At 46.5% G+C, this 19,097-nt stretch overlaps 1 protein-coding gene across 5 annotated transcripts in view; it reads right to left on the reverse strand.

Moving 5' to 3' along the window:
• Window positions 1–19,097, reverse strand: part of FAM81A (family with sequence similarity 81 member A) — a 50,628-nt gene that overhangs the window by 6,305 nt on the left and 25,226 nt on the right. For all 5 annotated transcript variants that reach the window (XM_053364679.1, XM_053364680.1, XM_053364677.1 and 2 more), the window contains 3 exons: window positions 15,913–16,186; window positions 14,257–14,375; window positions 2,209–2,338 (listed from right to left, as the gene is read on the reverse strand). In XM_053364679.1, coding sequence (XP_053220654.1) covers window positions 2,209–2,338; window positions 14,257–14,375; window positions 15,913–16,186 — 523 coding nt within the window. The remainder of the gene's footprint in view (window positions 1–2,208; window positions 2,339–14,256; window positions 14,376–15,912; window positions 16,187–19,097) is intronic.

Raw genomic sequence — 19,097 nt, forward strand, 5'->3', positions numbered from 1 at the left:
CACCTTCTTCCCCTACTGAGGAAAACCACAGATGTCAAAATACAGCTGTTTTGGATGTCATGGGATTGTGTTTCCACTGTGACTAATAGACAGAAAGCGCTGCAGAGTAATGCAGGCTGGGTGTGTTGGGGGGGGAGAGAGATGATGACTTTACACATTTTTATGGAACAAATTTCCTTGCAAATGACTTTCCAGATTGTGAGTGGGCCTTGGCAAGGCAGGATAACAAACACGAGCTTTCTTCAAGAAGACAGATGGGTCAGAAGACATTTCCAGGACCTGTTTGCAGTTTTCCCAAAGGCATCCGGCAGAACGCAGCGGGAAATAAATGCAGGATTGTGGTGCAAAGAACTCTAGATAGAGTTGGGAGTTATTTCAAAGTTCATCTGGTCCATTGGAGTTCAACTGGTGTGTCCAGACCCACTGGTAGGCTGTGGCCTGGTCCAAGGTGGGTTGCATCAGGGGCACCACCCCCAGGCAAATATATGGCAAAAGATTAACAAAATGGGTCCCCAATTGCACATTTGGGTTAAAAGTGGGTCCTGGGTCTGAGAAGGTAGGAGATTGCTGATGTAATCCATCCACCTCGGCTAATACAGGAGATCCGCTGCAACAGCATGCCTGGCAGGTGGCTCATTTACATTTTCTGTTTGTGACATTTTCTTCCTGCTGCCTTCCAATCCCAAAAGAATCCCCCAATTCCCCAATTTGAACAGATTTCAAAGGATATAAGGCAGTTAATAAAAATTATGAAACAAGGCAAAAGCATCAGAATGGCATAACCTCAACTACTATATTTGCCCATATCTACAAACAACATGAGATTCATCTGCCACAAAGACTTTCACGAACTGTCACCGTTGAAAGGTGAGCAGTGATGAAGCCAGGTGGGCCTCCAGCAGAGGGCATTCCAGAATTGTATTGGCATTGTGAGCGGCTTTGTGGGCCACCTCAAACAGAATGCCGGGAAAGCCAAAACCAGCTCCCACCTTCCAGCAGGTGTACTGTCTGAATTTGGGTTTCCTCTGGAGGACCTGAGGTGTTTTTGTAACATTTGGTTCATATTCACATATGCCAGCAGAGCATAAGTGGAGGGAAAACAGGTGGCACTCCTAGAAAGCAACAGATCCACTAACCCAAATCAGCTTCCAGGAGAGAAGCCTCTCAGCTTCCAGGTGTCTTCAGCTGTCTCACAGCTCTCTTTGTCTCTCATTCTCCATTGCCAACCATTTTGCACATGCACTGTTGGCATCAGGCTCTGTCCCCCACAATCCCTTAGCTGGGGCTGGAGTGTGTCACCTTCTCAAAGCTGTGGCAGCGCTCTCTCTTCAAAACACTCAACAGAGACTGCCACCTCTCAAAAGACCCTCCCTGGACAATCAGATCCCACCTTTGTCAGTTATTGCTCTTCTAAATGGTCAATGCACATCTCTTGTTTACATGGAATTGTCACAGACTCTTGTCTTTTGCATTTCGTGGCCATCTGGGCACACAGCCTACAATTTCCCCGCTCTGTACTAATATGTGTGTGTGTAGGTGGTTCATATGCATCAGTAAGCCAAATCATGGTTTAGTGTGGGTGTGTGGACCCAGACAGATCACAGCCACTTTGCTCATCTTCTGGTCTTGCTGCTGCTGAACAGCTGGCTGCACTAAACTATGGCTTGGCTTAGCATGCTGTCAGCTCCTGAGCTCATGGTTTGTCTCACTCCAGTTTGCTTTCAATCCTTGGTGTTAGTCCTGCTCCTCTGGCCCGAGAGAAAACAAATGCCTGCTCCATCTTTTGTGTGCAAGACATCCCACCAGATAGCTAAAAACTGCCATCACATCTCCCCTTCATCTGTTCTTCTCCGGGCTAAGCAGACCCAGATTTTTCAGCCATTCCTTATAGGACTTGGTTTCCATCCTGATCACCCTTCTCTGGACACATTCCCATTGGTCTACATTCTTCTTAAATGTGGTACCCAGAACTGGACAGAGTACCCCAGGTGCAATAATAAAGAGGAAATGTGACTTTTCAAGATCTGGACACTATGCTCTCCTTCATGGAGCTGAGGTTGTGTTCACTTTTTCAGCTGTGGATGCCCTATGCCGAGAATTTTTTTAGAAGTGGAAAATATTCCAATTTCCCCTGATATTCATAACTGGAAAGCAGATACATCTAAAACAGTAACTAAGAATTATGTGGGATCCATTATTTTTTCATACCTGTATTTCTGCTTCTTTTATTTTAGACTCCAATATCAACTTGGTCGCCTGCTGATCTTTGCTTAGGTTCTGTAGTCTTTCGTAGGTAACTTTGTGTTCAGCAGACAATCTGGCTAACCCAGTATCACACCTATTCAGGAACAACAGGGATTATTTGGAGTTGTCATAGGCACTTTTCCTCTTGCCTCCCAGCAGCTTATTCCAAAAATACTCACCTTACCTGCCACACTATCACAGACTAGAATATCATTTAATTGTTGATAATGTTATTACTCTTTAAAAAATAAGTTTGAATTCAGACACACTTCTGGCACATGGAGGTTTTCAAACTCGAACTCTGAACCTATGCCAACTTACTCATAAGAAAGGCAGAAGGTTTGGCAGTAGAGTCAGCACAGATTCTAAAAAGAAATTCTGCACATAATACATTTACAGAATCTGCTGCCACAGAATGTGGCGATCAAAGAGAAGTTCATGGAGGTGGTGATGGCAGGAAGCTGCCTTCTGCTGAGGCAGACCATTGGTCCATAATAATAATAATAGTAATTTATTATTTATACCCCACCCATCTGGCTGAGTTTCCCCAGCCACTCTGGGTGGCTTCCAATCAAGAGTTAAAAACAATACAGCATTAAATATTATAAACTTCCCTAAAGAGGGCTGCCTTCAGATGTCTTTTAAAAAGAAGATAGCTGCTTATTTCCTTCACATCTGAAGGGAGGGCGTTCCACAGGGCGGGCGCCACTACCGAGAAGGCCCTCTGCCTGGTTCCCTGTAACCTCACTTCTCACAATGAGGGAACCACCAGAAGGCCCTCGGCAATGGATCTCAGTGTCCGGCTGAACGATGGGGGTGGAGACGCTCCTTCAGGTATACTGGACCGAGGCCGTTTAGGGCTTTAAAGGTCAGCACCAACACTTTGAATTGTGCTCGGAAACATACTGGGAGCCAATGCAGATCTCTCAGGACTGGTGTTATGCGGTCCCGGCAGCCACTCCCAGTCACCAGTCTAGCTGCCACATTCTGAATTAATTGCAGTTTCCGGGTCACCTTCAAAGGTAGCCCCACGTAGAGCACATTGCAGTAGTCCAAGTGGGAGCATGCACCACTCTGACAAGACAGTCCGCAGGCAGGTAGGGTCTCAGCCTGCATACCAGATGGAGCTGCCCTGAACACAGAATTAACCTGCGCCTCCATGGACAGCTGCGAGTCCAAAATGACTCTCAGGCTGCACACCTGGTCCTTCAGGGGCACAGTTACCCCATCTTGTTTGGTGTTGTCTACAGTGAGTGGCAGCAGCTCTCCAGGATTTCAGGCTGGAGTTTTCCCTCAGCCCCACCTGGAGATGGAACCTGGGACCTTCTGCATGCAAAAGTGATGCTCTGCCACTGAAGCCAGCCACAAAGGTGTCAGAGCTGATTCAGTGTTGATCCTCTCTGTGGAGTTCCATCGTGCAGTGTCCACATAGAGCCAAACTATTTTGAAAATGGGTTCTCGTGTGAATACCCTAGAGCCCAGGTCTCCACTTCCTTTTGATCCTGCAACTTCTACACATGTGTAATCACCTCCTCATTTGCTGACCTCCCTGCCTGGCCTGTTTCTGTTCATAATACCAACGGCTGTTCTCTTCTGGCGCAACTGTGTCACAGCTGGCAGCCGCTGGCTTAGTTACGCTCACGTCAGAGAGAGATGCTGGACAAAATTGTATCTGGTAACTGAGTTGTATGACAAACATGGGGAATGGATTTCCATGTGCACGATTAACAGTTGTTGAATATAGAAACTGCTGAGATAATAGACCTAGGTCCTGTGTTTTATATAAAATTTTGGCAGAGTTTGAATATCTGTAGGTCTCCAAATGTTGGACACCCACACACCCACACCCACCAGCTGCAACTTAGTTAGCCCAAGTCATCACTACTAAAATGAACTTCCATTCTTCAAATAGAAAACCTCCCTAGAACAGCTCAGTCGGTAGAACATGAGACACTTAATCTCAGGGCCATGCAGAGTTGGGCCCAACATTGGGGGGGGGTCATCGTGCGTGCATGATGTCACATGCATGATGCCCCCCCCATTGGGCCATGCCTGCCAGGACACTCTGGCAATTGCAGCAGGGGCACATGGTGTGAAAATCACCCTCCAAACCTCCCACCCCCACCTGCCATGTGGGGGCAGCGGGGGAGGGCAGCCCCCTCAGTATGGGGAGGGTCAGCACCCTGCCTCAAAATATTGAGGGGGCTGTAGCCCCTTACACTTGCTATACCCAGTGCCCCTGGTTCAAGCCCTGCATTGGGGCGGGAGATTCGTGCGTTGCAGGAGGTTGGACTAGATGACCCTTGTGGTCCCTTCCAACGCTACAATTCTATTATTTTGTGGCCCTTCTGTATTATTCTGTAGCTGGAAATCACAATGGCTATATAGAACTTCTGTCTCAGGAAACAATGTGCCATTGTGGAAAGTAAATTTGAAATGTACAGACTGTTCTCTTTTGAAAGAAAATTACATGAAAATGGTATATTACACCAGTACAGATAGCAAAAATGTATAAAACCTGGTCAAACATATGTTGGAAATGTAAAGAAAAAGAAGGGACTTTTTATCATATATGGTGGGAATGTAGAGAAGTTTAAAAATTTTGGGAAATGATATACAATGAATTGGAAAAAAAATTTAAAATGACATTTGTAAAAAAACCAGAAGCATTTTTGTTAGAGATTGTAGGACAAGACCTGCCAAGAAAAACAAAGAATTTATTTATGTATGCGACAACAGCGGCAAGAGTCTTGATAGCACAAGGATGGAAGAATGAGGAAATCCCAACGAAAGAACAGTGGCAAGAAAAATTGATGAGTTATGCAGAGTTGGCTAAACTGACATATAAACTGCAGGACAAGGACAACTGTGACTTTAAGGAAGAATGGGAGCTTTTCATAAATTATCTAAAAAAACAACAAAATGAACTGGACTCCTTGGCAGGTTTTGAATAAACATACACAAATTTATTAGCTGATAACATGATAGATAGACAAGGCAAGGATAGGTATAATTTTATAACATGCAGAGAATAATATGTGCAGAGAAATCAGAGAGAGGAGCTGAGGGAAGTCCCCGGTGGTTGGGGGAGGGAGGGATGGAAGGGGGGAGGGGGAAAATAATGTATGTGATTACATGGTTTGATAATTTGTTAAGTTGAAATTGCTTAATAAAAATAGTTTTTAAAAAGAAAGAAAGAAACAATGTGCCCTGGAATAGCAGTTTCTGTGGATTAACAATGGGTGAGGGCTGAAGCCCCCTCCATACCTCTTGCTGGGCTAAATGGACTAAATGGACCAAGGCAGATTACAACAATGTAAACATTAGAACCAGTTAGAACAATTTACAATCAAAAGAATAGGGTGGGTCCTAGAGCCACACCTCTCTGGGGTCAAAGGCCAGGGTCAAGACATGGGCATAGCCAGGACTTTTGTTGGGGGGACAGGCAGTGGCATTTTGGGGGGGATCCGTGTCAGGAGGTGGTGTGAGACACACCTCTGTGAAAAGGGAATTCCACAGCTTTTGGGAGCCACAGAGAAGGCCCTCTCCTAGCCCCCCAGCCCCACCCCCTGAAGGCAAGAGAACTGAAAGAGGACCCCTCTCTGCTGAAGTTTCATCCATGGAGATCATGGTGGTGGACCTGGTTCCCTCACACCTCATTTTGTCCTTAGCAAAAGCCCTGTGAGGGAGGTTGGGCTGAGAGACAGGAAGTGGCCCAAGTTCACTCAGTGAGCTTCGTCGGCTGAGTGGGGAATTCAGAGTAAACCAAAAAGAGGAGTTCCCTCCATAACGCACACAAAATATACAAGCCACGGACCAATCAATGACAAAAATGATAAATAGGTGATAAAGCTCATATACAACAGTGGACTCAAGCCTCCAGCTTAATATGATATAATGTAATACAGATATGGATAACAACCAATAAACAACTGAAGACCCACGTATCAATGAAAATGCAACATGATACAAAATTTAAGTTTTATTGAAGTTGAACAATCAATATGAAGGCTATCTAAAACAGAAATAACAGTCCATGAAAACTGTATGTAACATAAATAATAGTCCAATATAAGTTATATGAATTCCACATGTGTGAAGACAGGTGGCATGTCTGATGCATCAAATAAAGCTGATGTACAAATTCCACGCGGCAGCAAATTTAATAGGGTGAAAATTCCAGAATATGTTTTCATTTTGGTGCTTCCTCAGAAACTACTGTGATGGATGGCAGCCAAGCTTGACTCTTACCAAGAGATTCCTAGCTGCACAAGAATATAAAAATCCATAGGTAACATAAAATGGTGAGCTTCATGGCAGAGTGTGGATTTGAACCCTGGAATCCCATGTTCCAGTCCAACACTGACCATCACATGGAACTCAAAGACGTCTCCTATCTAGGCACTGAGCAGACCCAGGCCTGCTTAGCTTCAATAAATACCTGCATTCTGTATCCTCAGATCATCCTGTTGCATATAAATGTATTATATTTGTGTGTGTGTGTGTTTCAAGAGAGGGGGAAACAACTTGCCAGAGACTTCGCTTTCCATGGTGTATAGAGATTCTTCTTTCTGTCCTACAGCAAAGTTTCCCCAGCCTGGTGCTCTTCAGATGTTCTGGGCTACAAATCCCATCAGCCTCAGCCAGCAAGGTTATATGATACTGGGAGCTGTGATCCAAAACTTTTAGAGGACATCAGGTCAAGGAAGGCTTCTGTTCAAGAAACATCCAAATCTGTCTAGTAAAAAGTGAATTTGGGGTACACAGTCCCTCTTTTGAACTGGCTTTAGCTGCCTGCGCAAAAGCCACCAGCTCTTCCCATCTTTCAGGAAGAAGTGGTTTCTGAAAGGCTTTCTCTGCCTGCTACCCAGAAATAAACCCCATGTATGCTCCAGATAAGCATGCTGGTATAGGGCGGTATACAAATTTGATAGCTAGATAGCTAGATAATTGTCTGGCTTTAGCAATCAATACCTATCTTACACACACTCTTTTGCCATAAAACCTATTATAATCGTCTCCTCTGCGTGGCATTTGGGCCACAACATTCTCCATACATCTTAGGCCAACGGCCCATCTAGTCCAGCATTCAGTTCTCACAGTGGATAGAGAAGTGCCTGTGGGATGCTGACAAGCTGGACATGAGCACAAAAGCACTCTCCCCTCCTGTGGCTTCCAGAAACTAGTATTCAGATGCTTGCAAATGACTAACCTGCTAGTGTTCCCTCTGCTAGCTTAATTTGTTGCACTGGGAGGAGGCCTACTAGGGAAGATCTGTCATTACACCCTCTCTTATCCCAAGAGTGAGGGAGTCCCAGAGTTAACTGCAGCTCTGTGCCCTAGTGTTAACTTTCCTGCCCCTTTTCCAGCACGGGTGGCGCTGTGGTCTAAACCACTGAGCCTAGGGCATGCCAATCAGAAGGTCAGTGATTTGAATCCCTGCGATGGGGTGATCTCCCGTTGCTCGGTCCCTGCTCCTGCCAACCTACCAGTTCGAAAGCACGTTAAAGTGCAAGTAGATAAATAGGTACCACTCTGGCGGGAAGGTAAATGGCACTGCTCTGGTTCGCTGGTTCATGCTGGCCACATGACCCAGAAGCTGTTTGCAGACAAACACCAGCTCCCTCGGCCAGTAAAGTGAGCTGAGCGCCACAACCCCAGAGTCATCTGCGACTGGACCTGACAGTCAGGGGTCCCTTTACCTTTACCTATCCCAAGAGTGAGGGAGTCCCAGAGATAACTGCAGCTCTGTGCCTTAGCGTTAACTTTCCTGCCCCTTTTCCAGCCAGGGGCTCATTCACACTTCCATTGGTCTAGGCACAGGTTGGCATTTGTTCTGAATCAGCAGTAAACAACAAGTTTTCCCTGTGAAAGCAGTAGGACAAAAGAAAAACCTATTGGACTCGTGCCTAGGAATCGCAGTACAAACGAAAGTGTAGATGTGCCTTAGGTCTGCTGCATCAGCAGCTGATGCTCTCGGTTCTTCCCCTCCTCCCTGCAGAAAACCTGCTTGCCAGAAGGGCTGCTGTCACCTAAATGCAGGTCTAATTTCACTACTGCAGCGTCAACATGGCGTGCGCACACAGAAATGGATTTATAAAATATACGGCTGAGCCCACACACCATTGTGGTGGAAAGGATTTCTGCTCCAGGAAATAACTTTTTCCAACCAATAGGGGGTTTTTTGCAGGAAGGCCAAATAAGAAATATATTTTTTGGCATAGGCTAACTTGAAATGAGGTCATTTCTAAAACATAGTGCAGTATTCAAGGGCACAAATTAGGAATAATAATAAAACTTCCCCCCAGATAGAATAATAACCCCTTTTCTTTAGTTGGAAAAGGGTCAAGTGTTAACATGTGCTAAGCAATATACTTCACAAATGATTTTTATTTTTTTTTAGTTACCTGATTTTTTTCATGGGTACAGCAGTCAGCAAATCAAAACAGTTAAGTGTGTTGGCTTATAATCTCATGCACTCTTGCTAGGAAATAAGTCCTACGGAACTCAGTAGGACTTACTTATGAGTAGACGTGTATCTGATTGCCCTGTGTGCAAAGTTTTAGGCAATGTGAAAGGTTGAATTACAATAAATCAAGAGATTCAATGGACTGTGGGCTGAATTAAGGTAACTTTTTTGAGAATGGCCCCTCTTAATAATGTAATTACACCAGGCTTCCTCATCCTCGGCCCTCCAGATGTTTTTGGCCTACAACTGCCATGATCCCTAGCTATGATGGGAATTGTAGTCTCAAAACATCTGGAGGGCCGAGGTTGAGGAAGCTGGACTGCAAGAAGATCAAACCTATCCATTCTTAAGGAAATCAGCCCTGAGTGCTCACTGGAAGGACAGATCCTGAAGCTGAGGCTCCAATACTCTGGCCACCTGATGAGACAAGAGGAGTCCCTGGAAAAGACCCTGATGTTGGGAAAGATTGAGGACACAAGGAGAAGGAGACAACAGAGGACGAGATGGTGGGACAGTGTTCTTGAAGCTACCAGCATGAATTTGACCAAACTGCGGGAGGCAGTGGAAGACAGGAGTGCCTGGCGTGCTCTGGTCCAGGGGGTCACGAAGAGTCGGACACGACTAAACGACTAAACAACAACAACACTTTTGCCATTATAAATTTGTGAACATCCACAAAACACTCTTTTGTTTTTGCTGCAACAGACTAGCATGGCTACTGCCATCCTAAACACACTTAGCCCCACTGAGCACAGTGGAGCTTACTTCTGAGTAAACAGATGTAGGATTGTGCTACACACATTAAGGTTTGCCTGTTCTATTCCTACAAGTAAAAAAATGTGATTTATTTATTTTTAAAAATTACTGAAGCACTTTTTAACACCTCCTGTTTTGGATATGTTTCCCAACATCTGGTTTGGACTCATAGACAGAATGATCAGTTTGCAAACCTTTGAAAGGATCTGGATTTGAAAAACAGCAGCGGCAGGCAGGCTCAGCAACAACAAAAGCAATTGGAAAGAGCTGGTTTTTAGTGCTAGATAGTTTGCTTTGCTAGTAAACAGTATAATCTTGACAAACCAGAGTGAGTGTCTAAAATAAACTATAAAATTATGGCACAGTGCTGTCTTCCAGATCTCAAAGGGGTAAAGGGAGGGCTTCTTCCACTGTGTAGCTGAAAAGCCTTTTTTAAATCTCTGACAGTTCTAAGAAGCGGCTGCATAATGTGAAAAAACTCACTGTTCTATTACTCCTGCCAAAGCTGTGCCAAACAACACGCCTCGCGCTCTGTGAGGAAGGCACAGAAAAGATGTTTTGAAGTAAGGTGGGCCCTTCTTGGCCTCCATCGCAGCATGATCTGCCTCTTTGAACAGCCTGTTCCAGTGCAACAGAGGATGGTCAGTGTGATCCTCCAGAGTTCCTGGCACAGCTTTGAAAGGGGGTTAGTCAGATTTGCGGGGAATCAGTCAGTCCATCCATGGCTAGTAATGAGAGCTGCATGAAACTTCCACATTCAGAGGCAGTCTAACATTCAGAGCCAGTTATGGGGGACAGAAAGCAATAGCAGGAGAATGTGACCTCCCTCTGCCCACATCTCAGCTGTGTTACACACACTGGTGTCAGTGGCAGGACATACTGCAAGAGCAACCAAAGTGGCAAATGTTTTTAGGGTGCCAATGAAGCAGCATGCAGCTCAAGAGGTGTGGCTCAACATCCTCTGCTAAGCTGCAGATTGAGGAGCTGGGGGGCCCCTGAGCTAGGAACCCTTTGCCTGTGGGGCATGCAAGCTGAAAAGCCTCTCATGGGGCATTGCAGGGTGTGCTGTGCAATGTGAGAATTGTGTTGTTGGGACATTGGATGTTTTCAGGGTCTTGGGTTACCAGTGAATGCTCTGCAACTGGTCCCACCTGCAAAGGATCCTGGACTGTGCTCCTCAGGTCTTACACTGCTATTATTTGGAGCAACAAGGCATCCTGAGAGTGGTCACGTGGCTAGCCTTTGGTCATGTTCACACAACACTGTAAGCCGTGAACTGTGCCCATTTGATTTCCTCCTGGCTTGTGCTGAGAGTAAACAAACCATTATCCCTGGCTTGGTCTTACATCCCAGCCTTGACAGTGTACTCTGAGGAAGCTCTACACAGACTCATCAACCATTTTGCCCAAGCCTGCATGGAGTTTGGCCTTTTGCCCCACAAGCTCAGTGTCGCTTTGCAAGACTCGCAGAAACGATGCAGGGTGCCCCAAGTAGGTGTGCACCCTGGCCCCTGCAAGCTCAGCGCTGCTTTTGTGAGTGGCATTGGGCTTGCAGGAGCCAGGATGCAACAGCTCACAAGTGGGCAGGGCGCTGTGATGTGCCCCCCAAAGTGCACCCAGGGTGTCGGCCCCCTCAGCCCCTCCCCACACTATGCCACTGAGCACTCCACACAAATCAGCATTGGTTACCACATTCTTTAGGTGGTAGATGATTTTTTCTACTTAAGCTCCTCCATAACTAGCAGCCTCTCAACTGACACTGAGCAGGGCAAGTGTATTGGCAATGCAGTTGTGGCACTGACTCAGCTCTCCAAAAGAGTATGTGAGAATGTGAAGCTAACAACCAACACCAAGATGAAGATCTACCAGGTTTGTGTGTTGAACACGCTGCTTTATGGAAGTGAGTTGTGGGTAACTTACAACACTCAGGAGTGATGCCTAAACACTTTCCACATGTGCTGCATCAGGAAGATTTTGGGCGTCAAATGTCAGGACAGAGTCTCAAACAAAGATGTGCTCTCTCAAGTCCACATTCCCAGCATGTTCACACTCCTGTCTCAGCAACATCTACACTGACTTGGTCATGTCCACAACTTGAAGATGGCAGGACCCCCAAGGATGTGCTCTATGGGGAGCTGGCTTCAAGTACCAGGCCCAGTGGCAGACCAATTTTGCATTACAAAGATGTCTGCAAATGTGACATGAAGGCTGGCAACATTAATCATGCCATGTGGGAATCCCTTGCAGATAACCGCAGCACCTGGAGATAATCAGTCTGATTGTGTATCCACAGCAGTGACGAAAGGAGGAATGACCTCTGGGAGGAGCACAGAAAGAAAAAATCCCATGGTGCATCTGCACAGGCACAACTGGATGCCTTCAACTGCCCCAGCAGCAACAAAACATGTCACTCTCATATTGGTCTCTACAGCCACAGCAGGTGCTATAACTCTCCAATGGTTTGACTTCACCCCCAAAGGCACACTCTTCCATTGTCTCCCGAGATAGGCAGATGCCAACAACAACACTGACTTACATTATAAATGAGCAGCAGCAACAACTGAGTCACAGGGAAACACAGAAAAAGCAAGAGTAGAATGGAAGGAGAAATCATAGCTAGATGTTTCAGATCCCTCAGCAAAAAGAAATAGACTGGTGGTGGATCATAGGTTGAATGGAGTCCACCAAGACTCTCTATCAAACTCCCAGGACTTTCTCCAGGCCACAATCCACATCAACCCTGCTTCACGCTCTGCTTAATTGCCCTTGCCAAGCTAGACTACATCTTTACATTTTAATAATGCCTCTTGTGCCCTGGATGGAGGATGGAGATGGGGGGGGGCCACTAAGTCCCTGAAAGAGCTGTTTCCAGTCAGAGTAGACCAGCCTCCCCCTAACATCTGGTGCCCTACAAATGTTGCTGGGCTCCTAATGCCACCAGTCCCAGCCAGCATGGCCACTGGTCAGGGATGATGGGGGTATCTGGAGCATGCCAGGTCAGAGAAGGCTGGAGTAAGCAATTCTGGGGTAGACTGGCATGTGGTCTGGCTTAGTCTGTGAATGCAACTTCATGTATGTTACCATGGGTGTCATTAGGGACCACTGGGGCTGAAAAATGATCTGCCAAGGAGCTATGATCCCTCCCCATAGGAGTTCCCAGGCTCAGTCCCTGGAATCTCCAGGTAGAAGGTTCAAGTAGCAGGTGAATGGAGGAGGCAATGCAGGGCTGGATGGACAAATAGCCCACCTTGTTGTAAGACGTTTCTGCATTCTCAAGAATGCATGTGTATGCATATAATGTGCATGCCAAGGAGTAATTTAATTGGTGATTGAATACAGTCAAAATTATAGGAATAAACATGGAATGGATGTATCTGCCAATTTTGGTTCCCCCTCATTGTTCCAGTCTCAAATTTGGTTTAATGCACCTAGGCCATCATTTGCAATTAAAAAAGACAGTCCTCCCAAACAGTTGTCAGTATTTTAGTCACTAACGTTTTCATTTAGGATGCAATTTTGCCTAACACACACATTTTTGCAAGCAATTTCCCTTAATAGAACGCATGTTTTGTGTTGTTTTCACAAATATATGTGTTTTCTGCACACTTTCCCCTAGCATGTTCAGAGATGTGCCTTGCTTTGTGTATTGATTTCAGTAAGCACAATTTTAGGTTCACATAGAAAGTTTTGCAACCATAATCAAATCTCTCTCTCTGCCCCATCTTTGTTATAAAGAGATCTGAAACTGGCCTTGAGCAAGGCAGTGGCGAGCCAGTGAATGGCTCAGACCCCCAGGTGGGTGTGTTTTTGGTTCACAACCGTGTTTTCACAGAATCTTGTACAAAGAAGGATCATCTGCCATGCTGCAAGATACCCCAAGTTCTGCCTCCAAAGGGCAGCAGCCTGCTTTTTCTGACTCACAACAATACACATCCCTGATCACTGGTACAATTACACCTACAATTTTTCAAAGAATATGATGACACCTATAAGGAAGAAAACAATAACTAGCTTTCAGAAAGACCTGACAGTTCAATGTGCAGAAGCAGTATGCTTCAGTATGCTATTTTTGCTTTCCTTGTGTGGGAGAGCAAATGATCAACAAATTGTCATGGACAGGGAATTTTGCCGATTGCTCCCTTCAGTCAACTGGTCTTCAGCTGCTGAGCTGTGACCCAAAGGCAGTCATTCCCCATCAGTATTGCCACCATTTTCTCATTGTCCTCTTTAAAGTGGGGAAGGCAAAAAGACAGTGGAGAGAAAACGAGAAACAGACCTCCACTAAAGACTTTGCCTGAGTCATTGTTTTGAAAATGCTGGTCTTTTTCTGTGAAGAACTGAATGTTTTAGGCTGGGATGAAGCCTTTGCAAAACACCCTGTTGATTACTATGGGTGTTGTGCGTGACTGGAGAGGAACCATAACACAGTAAGTAGAATCTGCAGCAGCCTTCCCCAATCTGGGGTCCTCCAGATATTTTGGACTATAACTCCCATCAGCACCAGTCAGCACAGCTGTATGATCTGAGAGCTGATGGGAGTTGTAGTCCAAAATGTTTGGAGGTCCTCAGGCTGGGTAAGGCTGATCTACATATTATATTCAGTCCCAAAGCATACAAAGCTTTGCAGAAGCAGCTGCTTCTCTGGTTTGCTTCAGTGCCAGGGAATGTTGTTCACTCTCTTACTTGCTGCGGTTGCAAGTATGGCTGATTCTGCCTGCCCACCTCCCCCAAAACCCCAGAAATCTGCTTTAGCTGCTAGAGAAATAACAACAACAAAGAAAAAATTACCTTGTAACCCGACCTCTGAGATCTCCCAGACCAGATAACTGACGCATCTCCAGGCTCTTCAGTGTCGAATTCGTTCCGTAACTGAGGTTATCCCTGACACGGATCTGTTCCTGTAGAGCCTATAATTGCAGAGGAGTGAAATGGGTGACTCCCCTCTTAAGTGTGTGGTGCAGAGAGGCTGATGGAGTGCGTCAACTGTCAAGAGTCCTTCACACATGCTCCAGTTGCCCCGGGATTTGACCTCAGGACCCATAATCCCCATGCACATCCATGAATCTCCCCAAATCTCTTATCATAGGCCATGCTGGCTGGGGCTGATGGGAACTGTAGTCCAAAAACTTCTGAAGGGCACCAGGGTTAGATGGAAGGCATGGAGAATGGATCTATCACTGGCAGTTTTGTTCATATTCAGAGGCACTCTGTTGCTACATAGCAACTGCAAGGGGAGGGTGCTCCCTTCATGTTGAGCTTGTGGGCTACTCAGAGGTATCCGGTTGGCCACTGTGGCAAGGAAGATGCTGGATGAGAGAGGCCTTTAGTATGCCTAAACAGGGCACATTATGTGCTGACTGTGTATACATGTTGTTGACACATGGAGAAAGAAATGCATGATCAATCCCATCAGCCTGGCTTGCAAAAGAACCACACAATCAACCCTACCAATGTGATTGCATTATTTGCCCATATACCACAGCCAGTTGGGGTTGCTTCACCGACAAGTGGTGTGTGTATGGGGAGGGGGTCCTTTGTGATTGTGGGTGAAAAACCAGAAGGTGGTAATTATGCATCTCAGATATTTTGATTAATTAAAAACAAGTAGACTGCAATGTACCTTAGTGGGGATGGTAATTATCCCAGACTAATTAACACTGTGTGTAAATGTGTGATCTTAGGTGTGTGGTACTCGTGTGCTCTCAAATAGAACTGTAAAGAATTTGTCCCAATTCTTCCTGTAAATAAGCCTGCACCAAAGCCTAAGGGCAGGTACATGAAACAATTGCATGTTTCTTCCCTGTTTATGTCCTAAGTACATAGCAGGAGCCCCCCTGGATCAGACCAATGGCCCATCTAATCCAGATCCTGTTCTCACAGAGGCCAACCAGATGCCCATTATGGGATGCCCACAAGCAGGTCCCAAGTGCAACAGCAGTGCTCTCCCCACCTCTGCATCAGTCTCTTACTTTCCTCTATGCAGAAATTGAGACTGTAGGTTCTTTGGCAGCAGTGAACTGTCTACTTGTACACTATAAAACACTAGGCACGTGGATGGCACTAAACAAGCAATAAATAATAATTTATTTCCAACATTTGTTTTCTCTTGATTAAAAGGGAACCATGAAGAAGGGCTGCAGATTCTTAGGTTTGAACCTCCTGTGTGGTGTTGGATAATGACCTGTAAGGCCTGGCTTCAAATTTCCATGAAGCTCACAGAGTGACAATGAGCTAATCACTATCTTTCAGTCTAGCCTACCTCACAGGGCTGTTGTGAGGATAAAAATGGGGAAGGGAGAACCATCTATGCCACGTTGAGCTCCTTGGAGGAAAAGGTGGTATATAAACATAATAAATTTAAAAAATAAAAAGAAACCACGCACCTTCAGAAATTTAAAAATGTGAAGACTGGGTACACCATACCACCAGAGAATTACCACTGACCTCAATGTCCCGGTTCAGCTGCCTGACGATGGCTGTGATGTTGCGGATGTGCTCTTCCAAGAGCTGCCTGGCCAGCCGGTCCCCTCCGCCTTTGTTCTGCATCCTATGCAGCGTGCAAACAATGTCTTCCTTGATGCGAAAAGCGTGTTCCACAAGGGCGGCTGTTGTCTTCTCATGGCTGAGAATCCTGTCTTCTAGCTGGTCCACGAGTCTCGCTGACCCAAGAGGAATGGCCGTCAGAGCTTGGCTGTGGAGGGGGATGTTCCGGATTCGTCTAAAAGAAGGAAATGATGGAGATGCTTGGTTTATGGAGCAAGTCTCATCCAACACCCCACTTATTTCTACAATATCTTATCCTCCCCCTCCTCCAAGAAGGTCAATAGAACACCCTCTGCCATTTCATTGTCACAATGACACTATGAGGCAGGTCAGCCTGAGAGACAGTGACTGGCCCAGGGTCACCCAGTGAACACAGAGTGAGCGAGGATTTGAACCTGGCTCTTGCCATACTTAGTACAGCACTCTAACCATTACACTACACTGCTCAAGCCATTATAATTAACTGTTTATTGTGCACCAGAATCAGCCAGGGTGTGCATTCGTCTGTGTATTGTGCAGCATTGTTGTGAGCCATGTTGTGAGCAGGATTATGCTCCCAAGGACCAGAAGGGATCCACACACCTGGTAGTGAATCAGTTCCCCTCATCTGGACTGGGGAAAATTGATTTTGGGTCAGGCTCAGATCTTCACCTCAGCAAGAGCCAAATTCTGGCCTTGCCTGTGTGGCTTTTAGTCTCTCCAGGCATCAGTGCTTGTTCCTTTTCTGTCTCCATGTGTGCCAGCCAGTTGTAAGAACCTAAGAAGAGCCTCCTGGGTCTGGCAGAAAGTGGCCCATGTAGTCCAGGACCCTGTTCTCACAGTGACCAACCAGATGCCTCTGGAAAAGTCACAAGCAGGACCTGAGCACATGAGCACCCACCCCTCCCGTGGTGTCCAGCAACTGGATTCAGAAGCATAAATGCCTCTGATGATGGAGGCAGAGCAGAACCATGATGGCTAGTAGCCATTATATCCTTTTTAGTAGCCATTAATAGCTTTCTCTGACACGAATTTGTCTAATCCTCTATTATACACATCTATCATGTCACCTCTTATTTGCCTTTTCTCTAAACCAACCCCCCCCCCAAATACAGTGGTGCCCCGCAAGACGAATGCCTCGCTAAACGAAAAACCCGCAAGACGAAAGGGTTTTCCGATTTTTAGTGGCTTCGCAAGACGAATTTCCCTATGGGCTTGCTTTGCAAGACGAAAGCCCATAGGGAAATCTCCGGGGACAGCGGGGAAGCACAGTGCGCCTTCTCCTCTGTTCCCGGACCTGTCCTGAAGGCTTGCGGTGGGAGGTCCGGGAACAGAGGAGAAGGCGTGCAGCGCTTCTCTGTTCCCGGGGCTTGCGGTGGGAGGAGGGTTTTTCCTCCCCACCGCCAGCCTTCAGAACAGCCTTCTGAATGTTGGCGGTGGGGAGGAAAGCCCTCCTCCCACCGCAAGCCTTCAGGACAGGTCCGGGAACAGAGGAGAAGGCGCGCAGCGCTTGTCCTCTGTTCCCGGACCTGTCTTGAAGACTTGCGGTGGGAGGAAGGTTTTCCTCCCCACCGTCAACATTCAGAAGGCTGTTCTGAAGGCTGGCGGTGGGAAGAAAAGCCCTTCTCCCCCGCCAGCCTTCAGAAGAGTTCCCGCAGGGCTCCCCAAGCTGCAGATGTCTGCCCCGCGCGAGGGGCGCTCTGCTTAAGAGTGCCCCTCGTGTGGGGCAGCAGGCTGCTATCCGCAGCTTGGAGAGCCCTGCGGGGAACTCCTGCAGGGCTCCCCAAGCTGCAGATGTCTGCCCCTCGCGCCGGGCAGCAGGCTGCTATCCGCAGCCTAGGCAGCCCTGCGGGAACTCTTCTGAAGGCTGGCGGTGGGAGAAGGGCTTTTCTTCCCACCGCCAGCCTTCAGAAGGCTGTTCTGAAGGCGGTCTCCATAGGAACGCATTAATTGATTTTCAATGCATTCCTATGGGAAACCGTGCTTCGCAAGACGAAAAACTCGCAAGAAGAAAAAACTTGTGGAACGAATTAATTTCATCTTGCGAGGCACCACTCTACTGCAACCTTTCCTCATATGGGAGTTGTTCCATCCCCTTGATCATTTTGGCTGCTTTTGTCCCATGTTTCCTATCCACTTGTTCTGCAGCCAAATGCATCCTTGGCCTAGTACTCCTTCAAATACACCTCTGTGCTCAGATCTTGGCCTGCTACTGATTCCACTGCCAGATGGGCATTGGTGCTTTTGTGGCCCTTAGGAAGTGTCCTACCAAATCAGAGACAAGATTAGGGCTGTGCGATATCTGGTTTTCAACATCGTGATACATCACCAACTAAACATTTGATATACAGTGGTACCTCAGGTTAAGTACTTAATTCGTTCCGGAGGTCCGTACTTAACCTGAAACTGTTCTTAACCTGAAGCACCACTTTAGCTAATGGGGCCTCCTGCTGCTGCCGCACCGCTGGAGCACAATTTCTGTTCTCATCCTGAAGCAAAGTTCTTAACCTGAAGCACTATTTCTGGGTTAGCGGAGTCTGTAACCTGAAGCGTATGTAACCTGAAGCGTATGTAACCCAAGGTACCACTGTATCACGATGTCTGAAATAAGGATGGAGCTATGTAGAGGCATTGGCTAGCAGCATGGTATCCCCCACATTGTAATTCCTGCATAGAACACACACAAACACACACATCATGATTTGCGATGTATTGCCAGCTCAAAAATATTGAAACCAATATCACAATATGGACTTCAAACCCGTTTTGGATGATATATCAATATATCACCCAGCCCTAACCAAGATCCATTGAACCCAGCATCCTCCTTCCCACATCAGCCAATCAGACGTTATCAGGAAGAAGCCTACAAGGAGAGCTGGAAGGCAGGAGGCCCCCTCTCATGGCTGCTCCCTATCAATGGGCAAAAGTCTTTGGGTCCAAACAGGCAAATCCTCTTTTGGCCCCTCTCACACTCAGCTGAGCTAAACCTGAAAATGCACCATAGTGGGGAAACATGAACCCTATGTGTTTCCTGACATGCACTGAATCTGGGATGTTCTACAAACAAAGCACTTGTCCTTTTGCCCCTGAGATTTGTCCTGACC

The sequence above is a fragment of the Podarcis raffonei genome, chromosome 14 (genome assembly GCF_027172205.1).
Source record: "Podarcis raffonei isolate rPodRaf1 chromosome 14, rPodRaf1.pri, whole genome shotgun sequence".
Taxonomy (NCBI): Eukaryota; Metazoa; Chordata; class Lepidosauria; order Squamata; family Lacertidae; genus Podarcis; species Podarcis raffonei.